This window comes from Danio aesculapii, chromosome 7 (assembly GCF_903798145.1).
Source record: "Danio aesculapii chromosome 7, fDanAes4.1, whole genome shotgun sequence".
Taxonomy (NCBI): domain Eukaryota; kingdom Metazoa; phylum Chordata; class Actinopteri; order Cypriniformes; family Danionidae; genus Danio; species Danio aesculapii.
The window spans coordinates 57,609,065-57,625,001 of NC_079441.1; the positions used below are offsets into that span (position 1 = coordinate 57,609,065).

At 37.5% G+C, this 15,937-nt stretch overlaps 1 protein-coding gene across 1 annotated transcript in view; it reads right to left on the reverse strand.

Moving 5' to 3' along the window:
• Window positions 1-15,937, reverse strand: part of pcxb (pyruvate carboxylase b) — a 340,834-nt gene that overhangs the window by 73,058 nt on the left and 251,839 nt on the right. The window contains exons 11-16 of the mRNA XM_056462259.1: window positions 9,472-9,616; window positions 9,277-9,366; window positions 4,229-4,450; window positions 3,592-3,748; window positions 2,297-2,537; window positions 1,140-1,389 (exon numbers count right to left, since the gene is read on the reverse strand). Coding sequence (XP_056318234.1) covers window positions 1,140-1,389; window positions 2,297-2,537; window positions 3,592-3,748; window positions 4,229-4,450; window positions 9,277-9,366; window positions 9,472-9,616 — 1,105 coding nt within the window. The remainder of the gene's footprint in view (window positions 1-1,139; window positions 1,390-2,296; window positions 2,538-3,591; window positions 3,749-4,228; window positions 4,451-9,276; window positions 9,367-9,471; window positions 9,617-15,937) is intronic.

Below are 15,937 nucleotides of genomic sequence, written 5' to 3' on the forward strand. Positions count from 1 at the left end.
TAACCCTCCCATAAGGTTAAATTTGGTATCACAGTGTTTACAGTGTGACATTGACAGATTGTTATGTATGATGAGAAATTGTCCAAGAACATAAGATTAGCCTCTGGAGAATTAGAAACTGAAGCACATCGGCCATTATCTAACCATTCTGCCTCAGAGGAGCCATATTGGGGCAGACAGAGGAAGGAAAGGCTAGGAAGTGGAGGTATGATTTAGCTTTGACAGTAATGAAGTGGAAAAAGGGGAAATAAATGTGTAAGTGCAGTTAAACACAAAATAGGAGAAAGGGAAGGGCAAAATGATTCTCTTCTCTGTCATTAGTCTTTGTCCAGTGTGTGTCCACAAATACACCTCTCTGCTTCAGCAGGTCTTTTGTTTAACACGCTTCTCAGAACACTGCAATTATCACACTCACACGGACAGTACAGCACACATGCAAACAACTGTATAAAAGCACAAATTTATTGATACATGACGACAGCCTGCTGAGTCCCTTGATTAATGAGCCTTGCGACATGACTAATTAGACATCATTAATCAATTGGCTGACTGTAACTTAGGAAACATTACCAATGGCCAGCCTGTTCAATTTAAATGCACATGTACTGACTGAGGCCAGAAACACACTCTGTCAAAGCATAAATGCATGGTGAAACAGAATAATTCATTTTTCTTTTATATTATTTGGTCTAATAAAACTGCTGAGGTGTTGTGAAAGTACTTAAAGAACTTAAACATTGTTTTTTTTCTGTAAATTCTTTTTTTTTCAGTTTTTTTTTTTATTTCACAAATTTGCTTTTTTGGTTCATATATACTTTTTTATATTAAAGTTATATATTCCATCTTTCAGTTATGTAATTTGCCATTTATGACATTACTTAACAGAAGGAGAGACAGGAAACAAGAGGACAGATAGGAACAGAATTGGGAAATGACCTCGAGCAAGAAATCAGGTCCCCTGAAGCACTGCTATGTGATATGTCAAGCTCTGGCCACTAGCCTATGGCTATTATGAAGCTCTGTTTAATGTAGCATTGTAACACACACACACGCACACACACAGACAAACTTCTGACAATGGATAATGCAGGATTTATTAATGATCTTTGGATTTTGCTAATGATTTAATGTCAACTCACCAGTATCAAGTTTGGTTCCTTTAGTGCAGGCTACGATGGCACCCATGCTCGGTTGAGAAGTCATACCAGCCATTGAGTCCACAGCTACGTCTACTATATCAGCGCCTGCTTGTGCACAGGCTAACATAGCCGCGACTCCAGCACCGGCTGTATCGTGAGTGTGCACGTGAATAGGAATGTCAGGGAAACGGTCCCTCAATGCTCCAATCAGTAAACGGCTAGCTTGGGGCTTCAGAAGGCCAGCCATATCCTGAAAAGATAAGAAAGCAGAGCAGCTTTTAGCCAGTTAAGCAAAACCCACAGAAAAAAATCCATTATGATGATCACTGTATTATTACAGCAGCTGAAACAGTAATATGAGAGCAAGAATGAATGGTACTGTCAATGTCTTCAGTCATTACACCCTTGAGCAACAGCCAAATGCAGCTGAAATTACGCAGCTTAAAGTCCTGACACATAAAATAGTGGCTATAATGACAAGTCTTTCACCTGTGCCTTTGAGAGTGCTAAACATATGATTATCAGGACAATACAGTGTCAATGAGTGTTTCTATGCACAGTACTCTAAAAACGTTGAGCTGTTTCAACCCAATTTTAGGCCAAATAGGGACTAACGCCAATGTTGAGATAATATATATATATTTTTTTTTATTTAAATTTAAAACCACCAACATAATAAATGTTTATTCATTCATTCATTCATTCATTCATTCATTCATCCATTCATTTTCTTTTCAGCTTAGTCCCTTTATTAATTTGGGGTCACCACAGCGGAATGAACCACCAACTTTTCCAGTTTTACGCAGTGGATGCCCTTCCAGCTGCAACCCATCACTGGGAAACAGGTGTTTCCCATACTCATTCACACACATACCACGGACAATTTAGCTTACCCAATTCACCTATACCGCATGTCTTTGGACTTGTGGGGGAAACCGAAACCCGTGGAGGAAACCCACACAAACACAGGAAGAACATGCAAACTCCACAGGGAGAAATGCCAACTGACCCAGCTGAGGCTCGAACCTGCAACCTTCTTGCTGTGAGGCGATTGTGCTACCCATTGCACAACCGAGATGCTCATGGCTTGTCCATTTTTTTGATCCAAAATTGATCAAATTAACCCAGCATTTTTTTATGTGTATAATTGTGATTACCTTAATAGACAGTATGTGTGTTCCAGATTTAACTAGCTCATCAGCCAGCTTCAGATAGTAGTCCAGTGAGTATTTCTGTCTCATGGGGTCAGACACGTCTCCTGTGTAAGAAATGGCTGCCTCTACCACACCTCCTGCTGCCCCTGCTGCTTCCATCCCCAAAAGCATGTTGGGAATATAATTCAAGGAGTCAAAAACACGAAATATATCCATTCCGTTCTCTTTGGCAACCTCACAAAATCTAGTGAAAAAGAAAGAAAATGGAGATACGGTTTTCAGCACAGCACTTTAACTGTTTCAGAAATTGACATTTATGGTTTTAAAGAGTATGGAATGATGTTTGTGTGAATGCAAATTCAGAAAAAAAATCTATCAGACATTTTGGTACCTGTCAGAATATTATGTACTTTTCAGTAGTTACAATGAAAAGCTGTTGCAGAAGTTATTATTGAATGTGGAAAAATGTAAGATGAAAGTAATTGGCAATATACTAGGGGCTTGTGGGTGGGTGGCTGCAAGAGCATTGCTATGTAGTTGCAGTTGTGAGTGGATTTTAGTATGTTGTTAATTGTAGTGAATTGTATGCCACATGTAAACACCTAAGATGAGGTGATTATATAACCGATACACGAGTGGTAAAAACATTGAAATCTGATTTCCCACATAAATTCCATAGGTTTAATAGCAGGTATTATAGCACTATATATTAGTAATAGTGGAAAATAGCAAACAGATATAACATACCTATAATAAAAAAAACATCACACAAATCAATTAACAAAAAATAACATTTAAAAACAACTTAGCATTAGTTTAACTCAGAAAATAAACATAGATGTGCTTGGAAATGCATCTTAGGAGCTGATTTTTTCACAAATACAAACTTGACCTATTTTGAAAACACATGCAGTTTATGTCTACATGCAGATTGCTGCGAAAACGGAATTACAAATTAGCTTAATAAGCAAACTAACATAAAAAGAATGTAAATAGCACAATAACTGTGATTACAGCTGCAATAATATAAGCTCTAAATCCCTATAGCACAATGTGTGCACTTTTCTCTATTGTGTGTGTACGTGTGTTCATGTTGAGTTTATAAATGTAATTACCTAAATTGTGTGAACAAGCTAACAGCACTCAAGAGGAAAACAGCTTAATAAACATACTAAATAATGTCTCAATTAATATTTAAATATGCAGAATGTTTTTTTTTTTTTTTTTTTTTGTGAGGGTCAGATTAGAAGCAGATGATAGAAAATAACATTAGCCAATAGACATGTGTGTGATCTTACTTAAACACAGCATTATCAGGGTAGTTTGTGTATCCTACAGCATTAGCTCCACGTAGCAGCATCTGAAACGGGACATTGGGAATCAGAGCTCTGAGCACCTGAAGTCTCTTCCATGGACACTCTGACAGAAAACGCATTGCTACATCAAATGTAGCCCCTAGGGAGACAAAGACAGATATTAAAATCTGGAGTTCACGTATAGGATGATTAGTCACCATTGAATTCCATGTTTTTACCCTACTATATGTCAGTGGTGATCATCAACTGTTCAGATACCAACATTTTTCAAAATGACTTTTTTTTTGTGTTCAACAGCAGAAAGAAAGTCATCCAGGCTTGAAAAAAGTGGAGGGTGAGTAAATGATGACAGATTTTTCATTCTGGAAGAGAACTACTCCTTTAAGTTAAAGTCAGCCTGGAGTTATATCAAAGGCTGGACTGATCCTCAGTAAGCCAAAGCACACGCACAGCTGTGGAACATCTAAAAATCTTTGGGAAACACTGAGAAAAGATACTCTGAACATGAACATTTAAGAGGTCACTTCCTGCTTATCTGAAAGAAGCACAACTGTGGCCTACTCCTTGTCAATGATTGGGTTTTAAGAAATGGCTAAAGACACTGTGAATGTGTACATGCCTCCCCAGTTCTCCAGGCTGAAGAGGTTGCTGAAGTTGTGGCTCACAAAGGGAGCAATCTTTTTGAGGTCATGTGTCCTGACGCGCGTGGCCAGTAGGGATTGGTGGGCATCTCTGAAGGTGGTGTCCATCAGGAGAAGACCCTGGTGCTGTCTAATTGCCCTTGCGAAACCTTCAGGACCCTCCCTCAATAAGACTTCACGAAAGCCAATGGGTGGCTCACCTGGACGGGAAAAGGAAGTGATTTAAATTAATAGTACACAATAAAATTTGTACATTATTTTGGCAAGAACATGTTTTTGTACTATTTGTAATATTTTGTAATTTTTTAAAAATATTTTGTTGTAATTTAATAAAAAAAAAAAATCATTTTATATATAAAACTAAAACTAACAATTAGTAGTAGGTGATTGGTAGGCGATTAGTAAGTGGAGAGGGGGTTGGGGGTTGTGTTGTGCTGGTGGCGGTCGGGCTAGATTCACAATTGACCGTCAGGCCTAGTGCTCTCTATAGCCAGTCGGCCCCTGACCACATATATACATTTTTTGAGGTATTCCAACAGCATTCTTATATGATTAAATCATACATTGATAGTGTGCTTTCTTGAGGGGTGATTTTGGTAACACTTGAAGGGGTGTTCATAAGACTGCCAGGTAACACTTTCTTTTGATGGTCCATTTGAGTATTAGTAGACTGTCTGCTTAATATCTTTTAAAACTGCTGCTTAACAGACATTTAACTCACTTCAAAAAACTTTGCAAGTACATGTCAACTTACACTAACCCTAACCCCAACCTAACAGTCTGCCTATAATCTAATGAGAATTAGTTGGCATGTAAATGCAGTGTAACTTAAATTCAACAAACAGACTGTCATTACACTGTTTCTGCTAACTGTCAATAAGTGTCATAAGCTCAGTTATATAACTTTCAATGGAAAATGACATTGTTTGAAATACATCATAACCTGTCTTCGTCATGACAATTTGCAACATAACTGTCATATATCTGTCATTAACATGATTGTCATGAGATTTTTCCAGTTAATCAAAATGTCATTAAAATTTCTCAGTAAAGCGTCAGTACTCTAATCATTTTACAACAGCGTCGTTAATATTTAATGACATGTAATGGCATTTTAATGACAAAACTAAGTTTTACTACTGTTAAGGAAGTAAATAAAAATATAATGATGTTATAAATTTCATAACACAATTACATTCTCCAGCCACGTTATTAGGCACACATGTTCAATTGCTTGTTAACGCAAATTTCTAATCAGTCAATCACATGGCAGCAACTCAATGCATTTAGGCATGTAGACATGGTCAAGAAAATCTGCTGCAGTTCAAACCGAGCATCAGAATGGGAAAGAAAGGTGATTTAAGTGATTTCAGAAACTTATGATCTATTGGAATTTTCACCCACAACCATCTCTAGAAGATTTTTAAAATGTTGCATGGTCTGATGAGTCTCGATTTTTGCTGCAACATTTAGATGTTGGCGTCAACAACATGAAAGCATGGATCCATCCTGCCTTGTATCAATGGTTCAGGCTGATGGTGGTGGTGTAATGGTGTTGGGTATTTTTACTTGGCACACTATGGACCCATTAGTACCAATTGAGCATCGTGTCAATGCCACAGCCTTCCTGAGTATTCTTGCTGACCATGTCCATTCCTTGACCACAGTGTATCTTCTGATGACTGCTTCCAGCAGGATAACGTGCCATGTCGTAAAATGTGAATCATCTCAGACTGGTTTTTTGAATATGACAATGAGTTCACTATACTTAGATGGCCTCCACAGTCACCAGAACTCAATCCAATAGAGCACCTTTGGCATGTGGTGGAACGTGCATAATGCATAATGGATGTGCAGCAAATCTGCAAGCAACTGTGTGATGCTCTCGTGTCAAAATCTCTGAGGAATTAATGTTAGTATAAATACCAGCACCTTGTTGAATCTATGCCACGAAAGCAGTTCTGAAGGCAAAAAGGGGGTCCAAACCGGTACTAGTAAGGTGTACCCAATAAAGTGTCCGGTGAGTGTATAATGGCAAGTTATGAGAAGCTATGTTGTCTTGATAATGATAATAACAAAAACAGCTAAAGCAATGTCATCATTGTATTTAAAATGACATTACTGAGCAAACTACACTTAATGACAGTTGTCATTAGCATGCATAACATCTCCTTCATAATCCTTCAAGTAAAGTGTTACCCTGATAGGTTTGTTTTTTAGTGTCAGCTTACACATCTATAGGGCTAATTTTCAACTATAACCAGCAATATTGACTAGTTATCTACTATTAACTGTCTTTGCTGAACAGCCATGATGTTGCAGTAATCTGGCTGTTTCTCATTGTGGACCTATCACACATCCAACTTTAAAGCAGGTGATCAATTAAATGAGTGCCATTGTAAGTGACATTTCTCAATGATTTTCTGTTATACAACGTCTCATTTTGGCAGCCTATCCAAATAAATTTGAAATGAGAAAAGGAACGCTACACGAATGTTTGCTGAGGTGAACAGAAAGAAAAGGATGTGCTCAGCAGACTTACACCAGACTATATTTCTCTGGTTCTGTGAATTGCTTTTCTGCATGGAGCTCGCAGGTCAGAGGCAAAGCTACGAGAACCCACCAACCAGCACACACCAGGAAATTTCTACTTTTCATAGGTCTCAGATGTGGCAGTTTGAGGGGTTTTTAGTCCAGCAAGCGGGTGGTGGTGCTACTGACTACTAACTTTCATTACAAACAAAGTTTGACATATTTACTCTCACTACAAATGCAAATAAGGCAAATACCTCAAAACTGCATAAAAATCATGTGGGATGCTAGTTTTTTCAAGCACAAATAAAATTAAAGCATGCTGTCCGATGAGTGAGGGAGTATGAAAAAAAAAGACGGGGGAGACTGTATTGCAGTAAGTAAGACATTGATGCACAGATTTACATATTTCAAAGCATAAATACACCCACATGTGAGTTTAAATGTACATGCTGCTGTGGGAAATTCTCTGTATGGAATGCTGGCAGCAATATGAAAGCAAAGATGAAGGCCAAAGCCTATTTATCGCTTATTGTGTGTCTAAAGCACACATGCAACACACAATGCTGAGGAGCATCTCATGAGGCTTGGGATACACCTACCACAGATGTGACCTACTTACACAGACACATGCAATTTTTAGCCCATGAAAGACCTTTTCCATGCACACACCTACATACACAACACATATTTGGTTGACGAATTTGTATTCTCCCTTGCTAGGTAAACTGCAATTGGTTCCAATTAAGAAAGCTCATCTAAAGCACTAACAACCAGGGGAAAGCGAGACAACTTTTTTGGGATGTGCAAATATATATACATGCAATCCATCAGGGGTCTTTTGGGAATAAGACAGATTATTTTACACCACATCATGTTCATAAAAACAAGAAAAAAAGTATGCCAATGAGAATAGGAGAAAATTGGCTAAATTAACTGCACACGCATATCTATGCGCATATCTATCCCTCGGGAATCTCTCTCTTACGCTCTCACACACGCTGAGGGAGTATGGTATGCAGCTCACACACACCTAAACCCCTGTAATGAGATTTCTAATGTGGCCGGATCCCTCTTTCATTTGGCAGAGGGAAGGAGAGAAGGGAGGGATTAAAGCTGCATTATCACACTTTTGCCCATCCACAGAGAGAGAGAAAGAGAAAGGAGAGCGTGTGGGTGAAAGAGGGGGAGTCTCAATGTTTATACAGCTACAATATAAAGAAGACTAGATATTCTACAAACATCTGAAGTGATAGCTTTAATGCACAAGTGCATGTCTAAATAATATCAAAAACCTTCCATTCATTTTCTTTTTGTCTTTCTATTAATCAAGTGTCGCCACAATGGAATGAACCGCCAACTTATCCAGCATGTTTTACGCAGGGTATTCCCTTCCAGCTGCAACCCATCACTTGGAAACACCCATACACATTCATTAACACACATATACTATGGACAATTTTAGCTTTCTCAATTCACCTATTACATGTGTTTGGACTTTGGGGGAAACCAGAGCACCCGGAGGAAACAAACTTTGTTGCATTTAGTAAACATTTCTGTACAATCACCTTAAGGTCCACTGTGCAACTAATGCTAATACTCTCACACACACAGGGGGGGTGGCACAGCTGCAGAAAGACTTTTAATGTGAATTTTCATCTCACGTTTACCTAGTTGACTCTACAAAAAGAAACGCTTAGCGCATGTAGACTGTTAAAACTGATTTAATTGATATGTATATAGGGTGTCACGGTGGCGTAGTGGGTAGCGATCGTCTCACAGCAAGAAGGTCACTGGTTCGAGCCCCAGCAGGGTCAGTTGGCATTTCTGTGTGGAGTTTGCATGTTCTCCCTGTGTTGGTGTGGGTTTTCCCCACAGTCCAAAGACATGTGTTACAGGTGAATTAAATAAGTTGGTCGTAGTGTATGTGTATGAATGAAAGGTGTTTCCCAGTGTTGGGTTCCACTGTGGCGACCCCTGATGAATAAAGGGACTAAACTGAAAAGAAAATGAATGATTGAATGAATGTTATGTATATATATATATATATATATATATATATATATATATATATATATATATATTCCAGTTCTGTACAAAAAAAATGTTCAGTTGGCACAACTTAATTTTTTTTTTTTGTTACAGAGTAGTTTACCTCTCCAGAAAACTAATCTTATGTTAACCCAACTAAATGTTTTTTGTATTACTGACCTATAATTTTAGGTCAGTGTCAGTTTAAGTCGGTTTGTAGTATTGACATTACTTGGAGTTGGACCAGGGCATTTTTTTTGTCTTTTTGGCTTTTAATAATATAAAAAAGGGTGAGTAAATGATGACACTATTTTTTCCAAAATTTCAGTTTGCAGAAGTTCATCTGTTTAAAAACAGTGCACCTTTCACAGAAACAAGCACATATTGCAGTACGATTAGTCTTTTATAGCTAAAACTTCTAATTCAAAATATTTTCCCAGTTGTGTGTTTATGTGTGTCATACCCAGAGAAACAGAAGGAACAACTGGATCAACAGATGATGGTTTGGCTTTTACTGGAATAGGTGTCATGGGTCCATTTACCATTACGTGACCTATAGAAAAAAGAAGAACAAAAAACAGCAGATGTTTAAACACAAAAGCACACATTTTAGGCCATCACAGGTGCAAAGAAATGATGCATGCGCACAAATACTGACCCAGATAGTGCAGGAGTTTCTGGGCTCTGTTCTGTGTAGGTTTGAGGTTGAAAAGATTCTGGTTCTCATCAATAAACTGTGTGTCAACTGTGGCGTATAGGAACTGGCTGTTGCTCAATACATTTTGCAGGAATGGAATATTAGTCTGAGAAAGACAGAGAGAAAGAAAGAAAATCAACAAACTGTTCCAACATATGATTTAATGACATATTTGCAGTATTATAAAACATAAACTATAGTGCATGGCATCAGATGCTCTACAGTCACCATATGGATGAAGACAGCCAGGGATATCAATTTGCTCATCTGATGAACATTAATTCATGTCAAACCACATGCTGTGTCCATGACACACCATAATACTGAATAGAATGTTGACATAATTGTATGTAAATATACACATGCAGTAAAAAAGGAAGACATACAGTCAATTACAACAAGTTCACAAATTGATTTTCTTAAATTCTTGAAGAAAAATGTGAGCAGTGCTTGCATGTGCAAATCTGGTCACTGCTATACAGTTGCTAAGATATTCTAAGTAGTTTTAGAGTGCAATTATGTGGCTGCTGTGGTGTTGCTATACAGTCGTTAAGGTGTTCCAAAAGGGTTTAGATTGTGAATTTGTGGTAGCTAGAGTGTTGCTGTACAGTGGAAATATGCACTGAGTGGTTTTAGAGCAGGGATAGACAGTTCTGTTCCTGAAGAGATCAGCTCCTTCCCTAATCAAACACACCTGCCTGCAATTTTCAAGTCATTTTCAAGTCTTTGGTTACATTTCTCCAGGTGTGTTTGATTAAGCATGGAGCTAAACTCTGCAGGACAGCAGCTCCCCAGGAGTGGAATTACCCATACCTGTACCTACTTTAGAGTGTGGTCATGCAGTAGCTAAAGTGTTCTGAGTGGTTTTATGCCGAGTTCACACTGCACGATTTTAGCCCAGATTTTCATTCGCAGACAGGTTTTGTGAAATCTTTGACAAATGCCTGAAATTGGAGGCAAATCAGCGCTCACTCACGTGAATGACAGTCACACAGTGTAAATTATCAAAGACATGTTCTGAGAGAATTGCTGATGACTCTCTGATGCCTGTAAAATATTTGACATGGGAAGTATTTGAATCTATTGGCCATTCAAAATCACAATGTGTGATATAAGTTCTAACCCAAAAATGCATCATTGATGATGAGCCAAGGAGAGAGCAAGATATTGGCCAGCAGAGAGTTCCGGGAGGAGTTATGTACCACAATCTCAGATTATATAAGCTTAAAAATAAATAGAAACAAATAAGAAACATTTGCCAGTCGCAGCAGCTGCACATTGCAACATTATTTATTGATCTCCTTTTATTCTCTCTTTTCTCATTGATTTCTGAATTTCCTTAACCATTTCCTTCTCCATAATTTTTATAGTTTTTTACCTTTTTACTGCAAATCAGTGCACAGACTTTTTGAAAGGGAAATGATAAAAAAACACTTATTGCTACCATTTTCAGTCTTGCATGTGGTCTTGAATTGATTTATTTACTTTTCTAAAGCGCGGGGCATTTGAAGGCGTGAGATGCGGAGCACAGATGCCCTTGATTTTGGAAGTTATTAATAATATAATAACACTAATACTGAAATGGCTAAGGTGTTTTAAAATGACCAAAACAACATTTCAGATGTTTTACAGTGTGATCAGCCTGCTGGTTTGTCCATTTACACACATATTATCATCACATAATCTCTTATAACATTGCGCATCTTGGCATTTCCATCAACCATTTTTTTATGTGCATATCCAAAATGCGCATAAAAATAGGTGGATGGAAACGTAGCTATTGCAAGAGCAAGATATTGGCCAGTTCCGGGTTCAGGGTTCCGAGTTTCAGGAGGAGTTATACACCTCAATCTCAGATTATATAAGTTTAAAAATATACAGAAATAAGAAATATTTACCAGTCGCAGCAGCTGCACATTGCAAAATTATTTATTGACCTCCTTTTATTCTCTTTTATATAAATATATTATAAAAAAATACTTATTGTAGGCTACCATTTCCCGTCTTGCATGTGGTCTTGAATTGATTTATCTACTTTTCTTGACAGAGTTGTTGGCAAGTGTTTCTAGTGTAGCCATGCAGTGTCTTTCCTTCTGTCAATAGCTATGTTTCCATCCAAAAATGTGAATTGATTTTATGCGCAAAACAGGAATTTGTTTGGTAAAAGTGTTTCCATCGTAATTTATGCGCATCTTTTCTTATTGTATAAAAAGTTTATCCTACTCAGCTATGCACATTTTCAAAATTTATTCGCATCTTGGTGTTTCTATTGACCGACTTTTTTATGCACATATCCAAAATGCGCATAAAAATAGGTGGATGGAAACGTAACTACTGATCCATTGTGCAATGTGAACACAGCAGCTACTGAATAAAATCGCTGAGAATCTTGCATTGTGAAAAAAAAATGTGATCTGACTATGAAATCATATGAACTAACTGAATATTAGAATCTGGTTATGCAGTTGCTAATGATGTGTTTTGAGTAGTTTTAGATTGCAGTTATGCAGCTGCTAGTTTCTGCACAGTAATACTACTACTACTACTACTACTACAATACGATTTTTATTTTAAGTTGGTTTAAACTTGACTCCATACGTGACTGTAATTTAGATTCAAAACTATAGACTGTATAATATAATATAATATAATATAATATAATATAATATAATATAATATAATATAATATAATATAATATAATATAGGTAATGCAGTGGCGGAGTAGGTAGTGCTGTCGCCTCACAGCAAGAAGGTCACTATTTCAAGCCTCGGCTGGGTCAGTTGGCGTTTCTGTGTGGAGTCTGCATGTTTTCCCTGTGTTCGCGTGGGTTTCCTCCAGGTGCTCTGGTTTCCCCCACAGTCCAAAGACATGCGGTACAGGTGAATTGGCAAGGTAGTGTATGAGTGTGACTGAGTGTGTATGGATGTTTCCCAGAGATGGGTTGCGGCTGGAACAATGGAACAATAAGGTAATATTTGTAGAGAATAGTTTTTGCTGACTTAATATATAAGCGTAACTAAGCACAAGTAACAATACTAGTTCTACCTAGATAACTTTGCTCTTTCAATTTTTGTGGGTGAAATAAAAGTGATTTGATAAGTTCAAAGGGAGTTATAACTATACAGTTTATTCCCTCACTTGATTTATTATTATTATTATTATTATTATTATTATTATTATTATTATTATTATTATTATTATTATTTTCCTAAGCCCTTTTGTTGTTAAATCTCTCCAAAATATCAAACCCCAAAAACTGCTTTGGAATTCCATGAGGCAATTCTGGCAAGACCAGAATTTTGTCATTCATTCTTTTTCTTTTCGGCTTGTTCCCTTAAGTTGAACCGCCAACTTATCCAGCACATGTTTCACGCAGCAGATGCCTTTCCAGCCACAACCCATCACTGGGAAACCATACACACCCTTTTACACTCAAACACTACGGACAATTTAGCTTACCCAATTCACCTGTACCGCATGTTTTTAGACTGTGGGGGAAACCAGAGCACTGGGAGGAAACCCACACGAATGCAGGGAGAACATGCAAACTCCACACAGAAATGCCAACTGACCCAGCTGAGGCTTGAACCAGCGACCTTCTTGCTGTGAGGTGACAGCACTACCTACTGCGCCACTGTGTAATAAAACAAAAAACTTTATAATCTGAGAAGAAGATCAGCCAGTAAACTAGTTGTTTAACTGTCTCAATCATCTATGCTGAGCCCCCCTCTCTGCCCTCAACTTTATCCTCTCCACCAGATCAGCTCACTCACATACCACACAGAATGTCCAAGTTTTCACTAAGGTGTAATATTATATAATATTACTTAAAGGAAAATAATATTACTTTAAGGAAATTAGTTTACAGTTTTACCCTCTATCTAAGAACCAGAACTGGCGAGGTTGTGTCCGTGAGCAGATGTACTGTAACTGGCCAGCATACTGACTCTAAGGCGACTTCAGGTAAATGATGAACCATTAAATGAAAAGATGTTTAAAATATAGTCAAATATCTAAATTCATTCCTCATTTATGAATGTGATCAGTCGTCATCATGTGATCACATTTGACATTTAATGATCACTTGGAATTGAAGTCAGATTAAATTCGGAGCTGGAAACAAATAACAATAAATTCTCACAAATTAAAATATTTATTTTCAGATGTGCTAGAAAAGGCTTACACATGCTGTTAGTTTCGTCACTGGACTAATAGATGGACCCTACAGTATAAATGGTAATCTGTGTGGCGAAAAGTGCAATGTGATGTTACCACGGCTTTTGTGGTTGCACAATGCTGGTATAATATGGTTATACAGAGTATTGTGATGCACTTGCTAAGGTGTCTTCAGTGATGTGGTTATGCATTTTATAGGTTGGGCAAATGCAGTTTTAAATGAGTTAGTGGTTTTAAAGTGTGGTTATGTGGTTGCTAGGGTGTCATCATGGAATTGGTAGGATGTTCTGATTTGTCTAGTGTGTGGTACAGTAAATGCAGTTGCTAGGATGTTTCTGTGCAGTTGCTATGGTGCTTATAGTGATTCCAGAATGTGTGCAGTTTCTAGGGAATTGCAAGGTATTCCAAATTTAAAGTCTATGCTTTTTTCATATGTGTTATCATCTAATCCTTATATGCACAATACTTTCTTGAGCAAATGCCACGTATGGTAAACAAACAAACAAACAAACAAACAAACAAACAAACAAACAAACAAACAAACAAACAAACAAACAACCATACACAATGCAAAACATAATTCTGATGCTAACAAAAGATCACAATGGACCAGTGCCCATAATTGTCCACTTCACTGACAGTGTTGTTTGGTACTCTTGCAGGCCGTGGGAAGTTTGCATTGTAATCGGTATTGTCTGAAAGCACTCGGTTCTTTCCTGATGGCTGCTAAAAATGCATTAGCATTTCAGACAGCTGCAGTTCAAGCCATAACCGAGCTTCTGCACCGGAATGGGCCCCTAGACTGCAGCTATCAAAACAGCATTGCACACCGCTCACTGCACCAATAAACACTGTTTTAGTATATGCAATGGGGCATAAGACAGGAATGTGTGTTGTATGACACAGAGAAACAAGTGCAAAGCAAGTATAGAGAAAAGAGATGAGGGCTTGCATGTGATTGTATGCGACACACAGTAAGGGATCTAGAAAGTGTAAAGGGAATACAGAAGAAGATGATGTGTCAAAATAAGAATATAAAAAGGATCTTGTAGAAAAAGCAATGATGTTAAATCTGAATTCAATCCCTCTCATAGTTGACTACAGTGATTTTTCCTCTATTTTGCCAATATCCCTAAACACACACACACAGACAGACAACTCACTCGCCTTACACACTGTTTTCTACAATGAGATCAAACCCCAATTACCCAGAAAAACTTGAGAGAAAATTGGGGATTTCTCCAGAGGATTCCAATGGAAGCTGGGGAGTTAATGGGGATTTAATGCAGTTTTCCCTCCTGTTCTTTTTCTACTCATGTGAAGAGTGATGAACAGTTATGGAAAGATCTGTCTGACAGAACACATATGAAGTGCTGAATGAAAGAAAGACTGGGAAAGGAATTCTAATTACAAAAATACATTGGAAAGGAGGAGAGTTTGGCTGAAATTAAGCAGGAAACGTCTTGCCTTTCCTTTCTTCTATTGCTTTGTCACTGTTGCTCTAATTTGACTGTTGTTCTTTCCTGTGATGCCCCGCAGGGTCAAATTCAGTCTTTGCCTTTGCCTTTTTGGCCTCATTTAACAGATTGGCCTTCACAGCAGTCTTATCTCTCAATTTCTCTCAAATTGTTTTCTGTTTTATCTTGTCAGTCTGTCAGAGTAAGTCTCTTGTTTCTTTTTGCCTCTGGAATTCATTATAACTGCTCTTTGATTCAATTCCACCCCATTCAATCCAGTTCAGTCATTGTTTCTTTTTGGTTCAATTCAATTCAATTTGACTCATTATTCCTGATTAAATTCAGTTTAGTTTGCTTCAACACAATAAAACAAATCTTTTATTTTTATCGCTTGATAAAATTTGATTCAGTTTAATAAAACTTGACATCAACTCAACTGAGTTAAGGTCAGTTTGACTTGATTTGAAGTATTAATATTCATCATCACTGATTTACTGCCATTGATTTCAGCTCGAATCCTTCATCGAGCTTTATTCTACATTGAGTTTGTTTCAACTCCACTCATAATTCCATAACTGCTGGACATTTATTTAACCTAAAGGGATACGTGTAGTTCTAAACAGTGAACATTTTGTAATAATTTTCTAACCATCCTAGCATTCCAAACTTTAGATCTTATACAGTTTATTCATAATTGGAACATAATTTTTGATTATCCACCGAATGTCAATTAATTAAATAAATTAATAAACATCCTGCTGGATAAGTTGCTGGATAAGTTGGCGATTCATT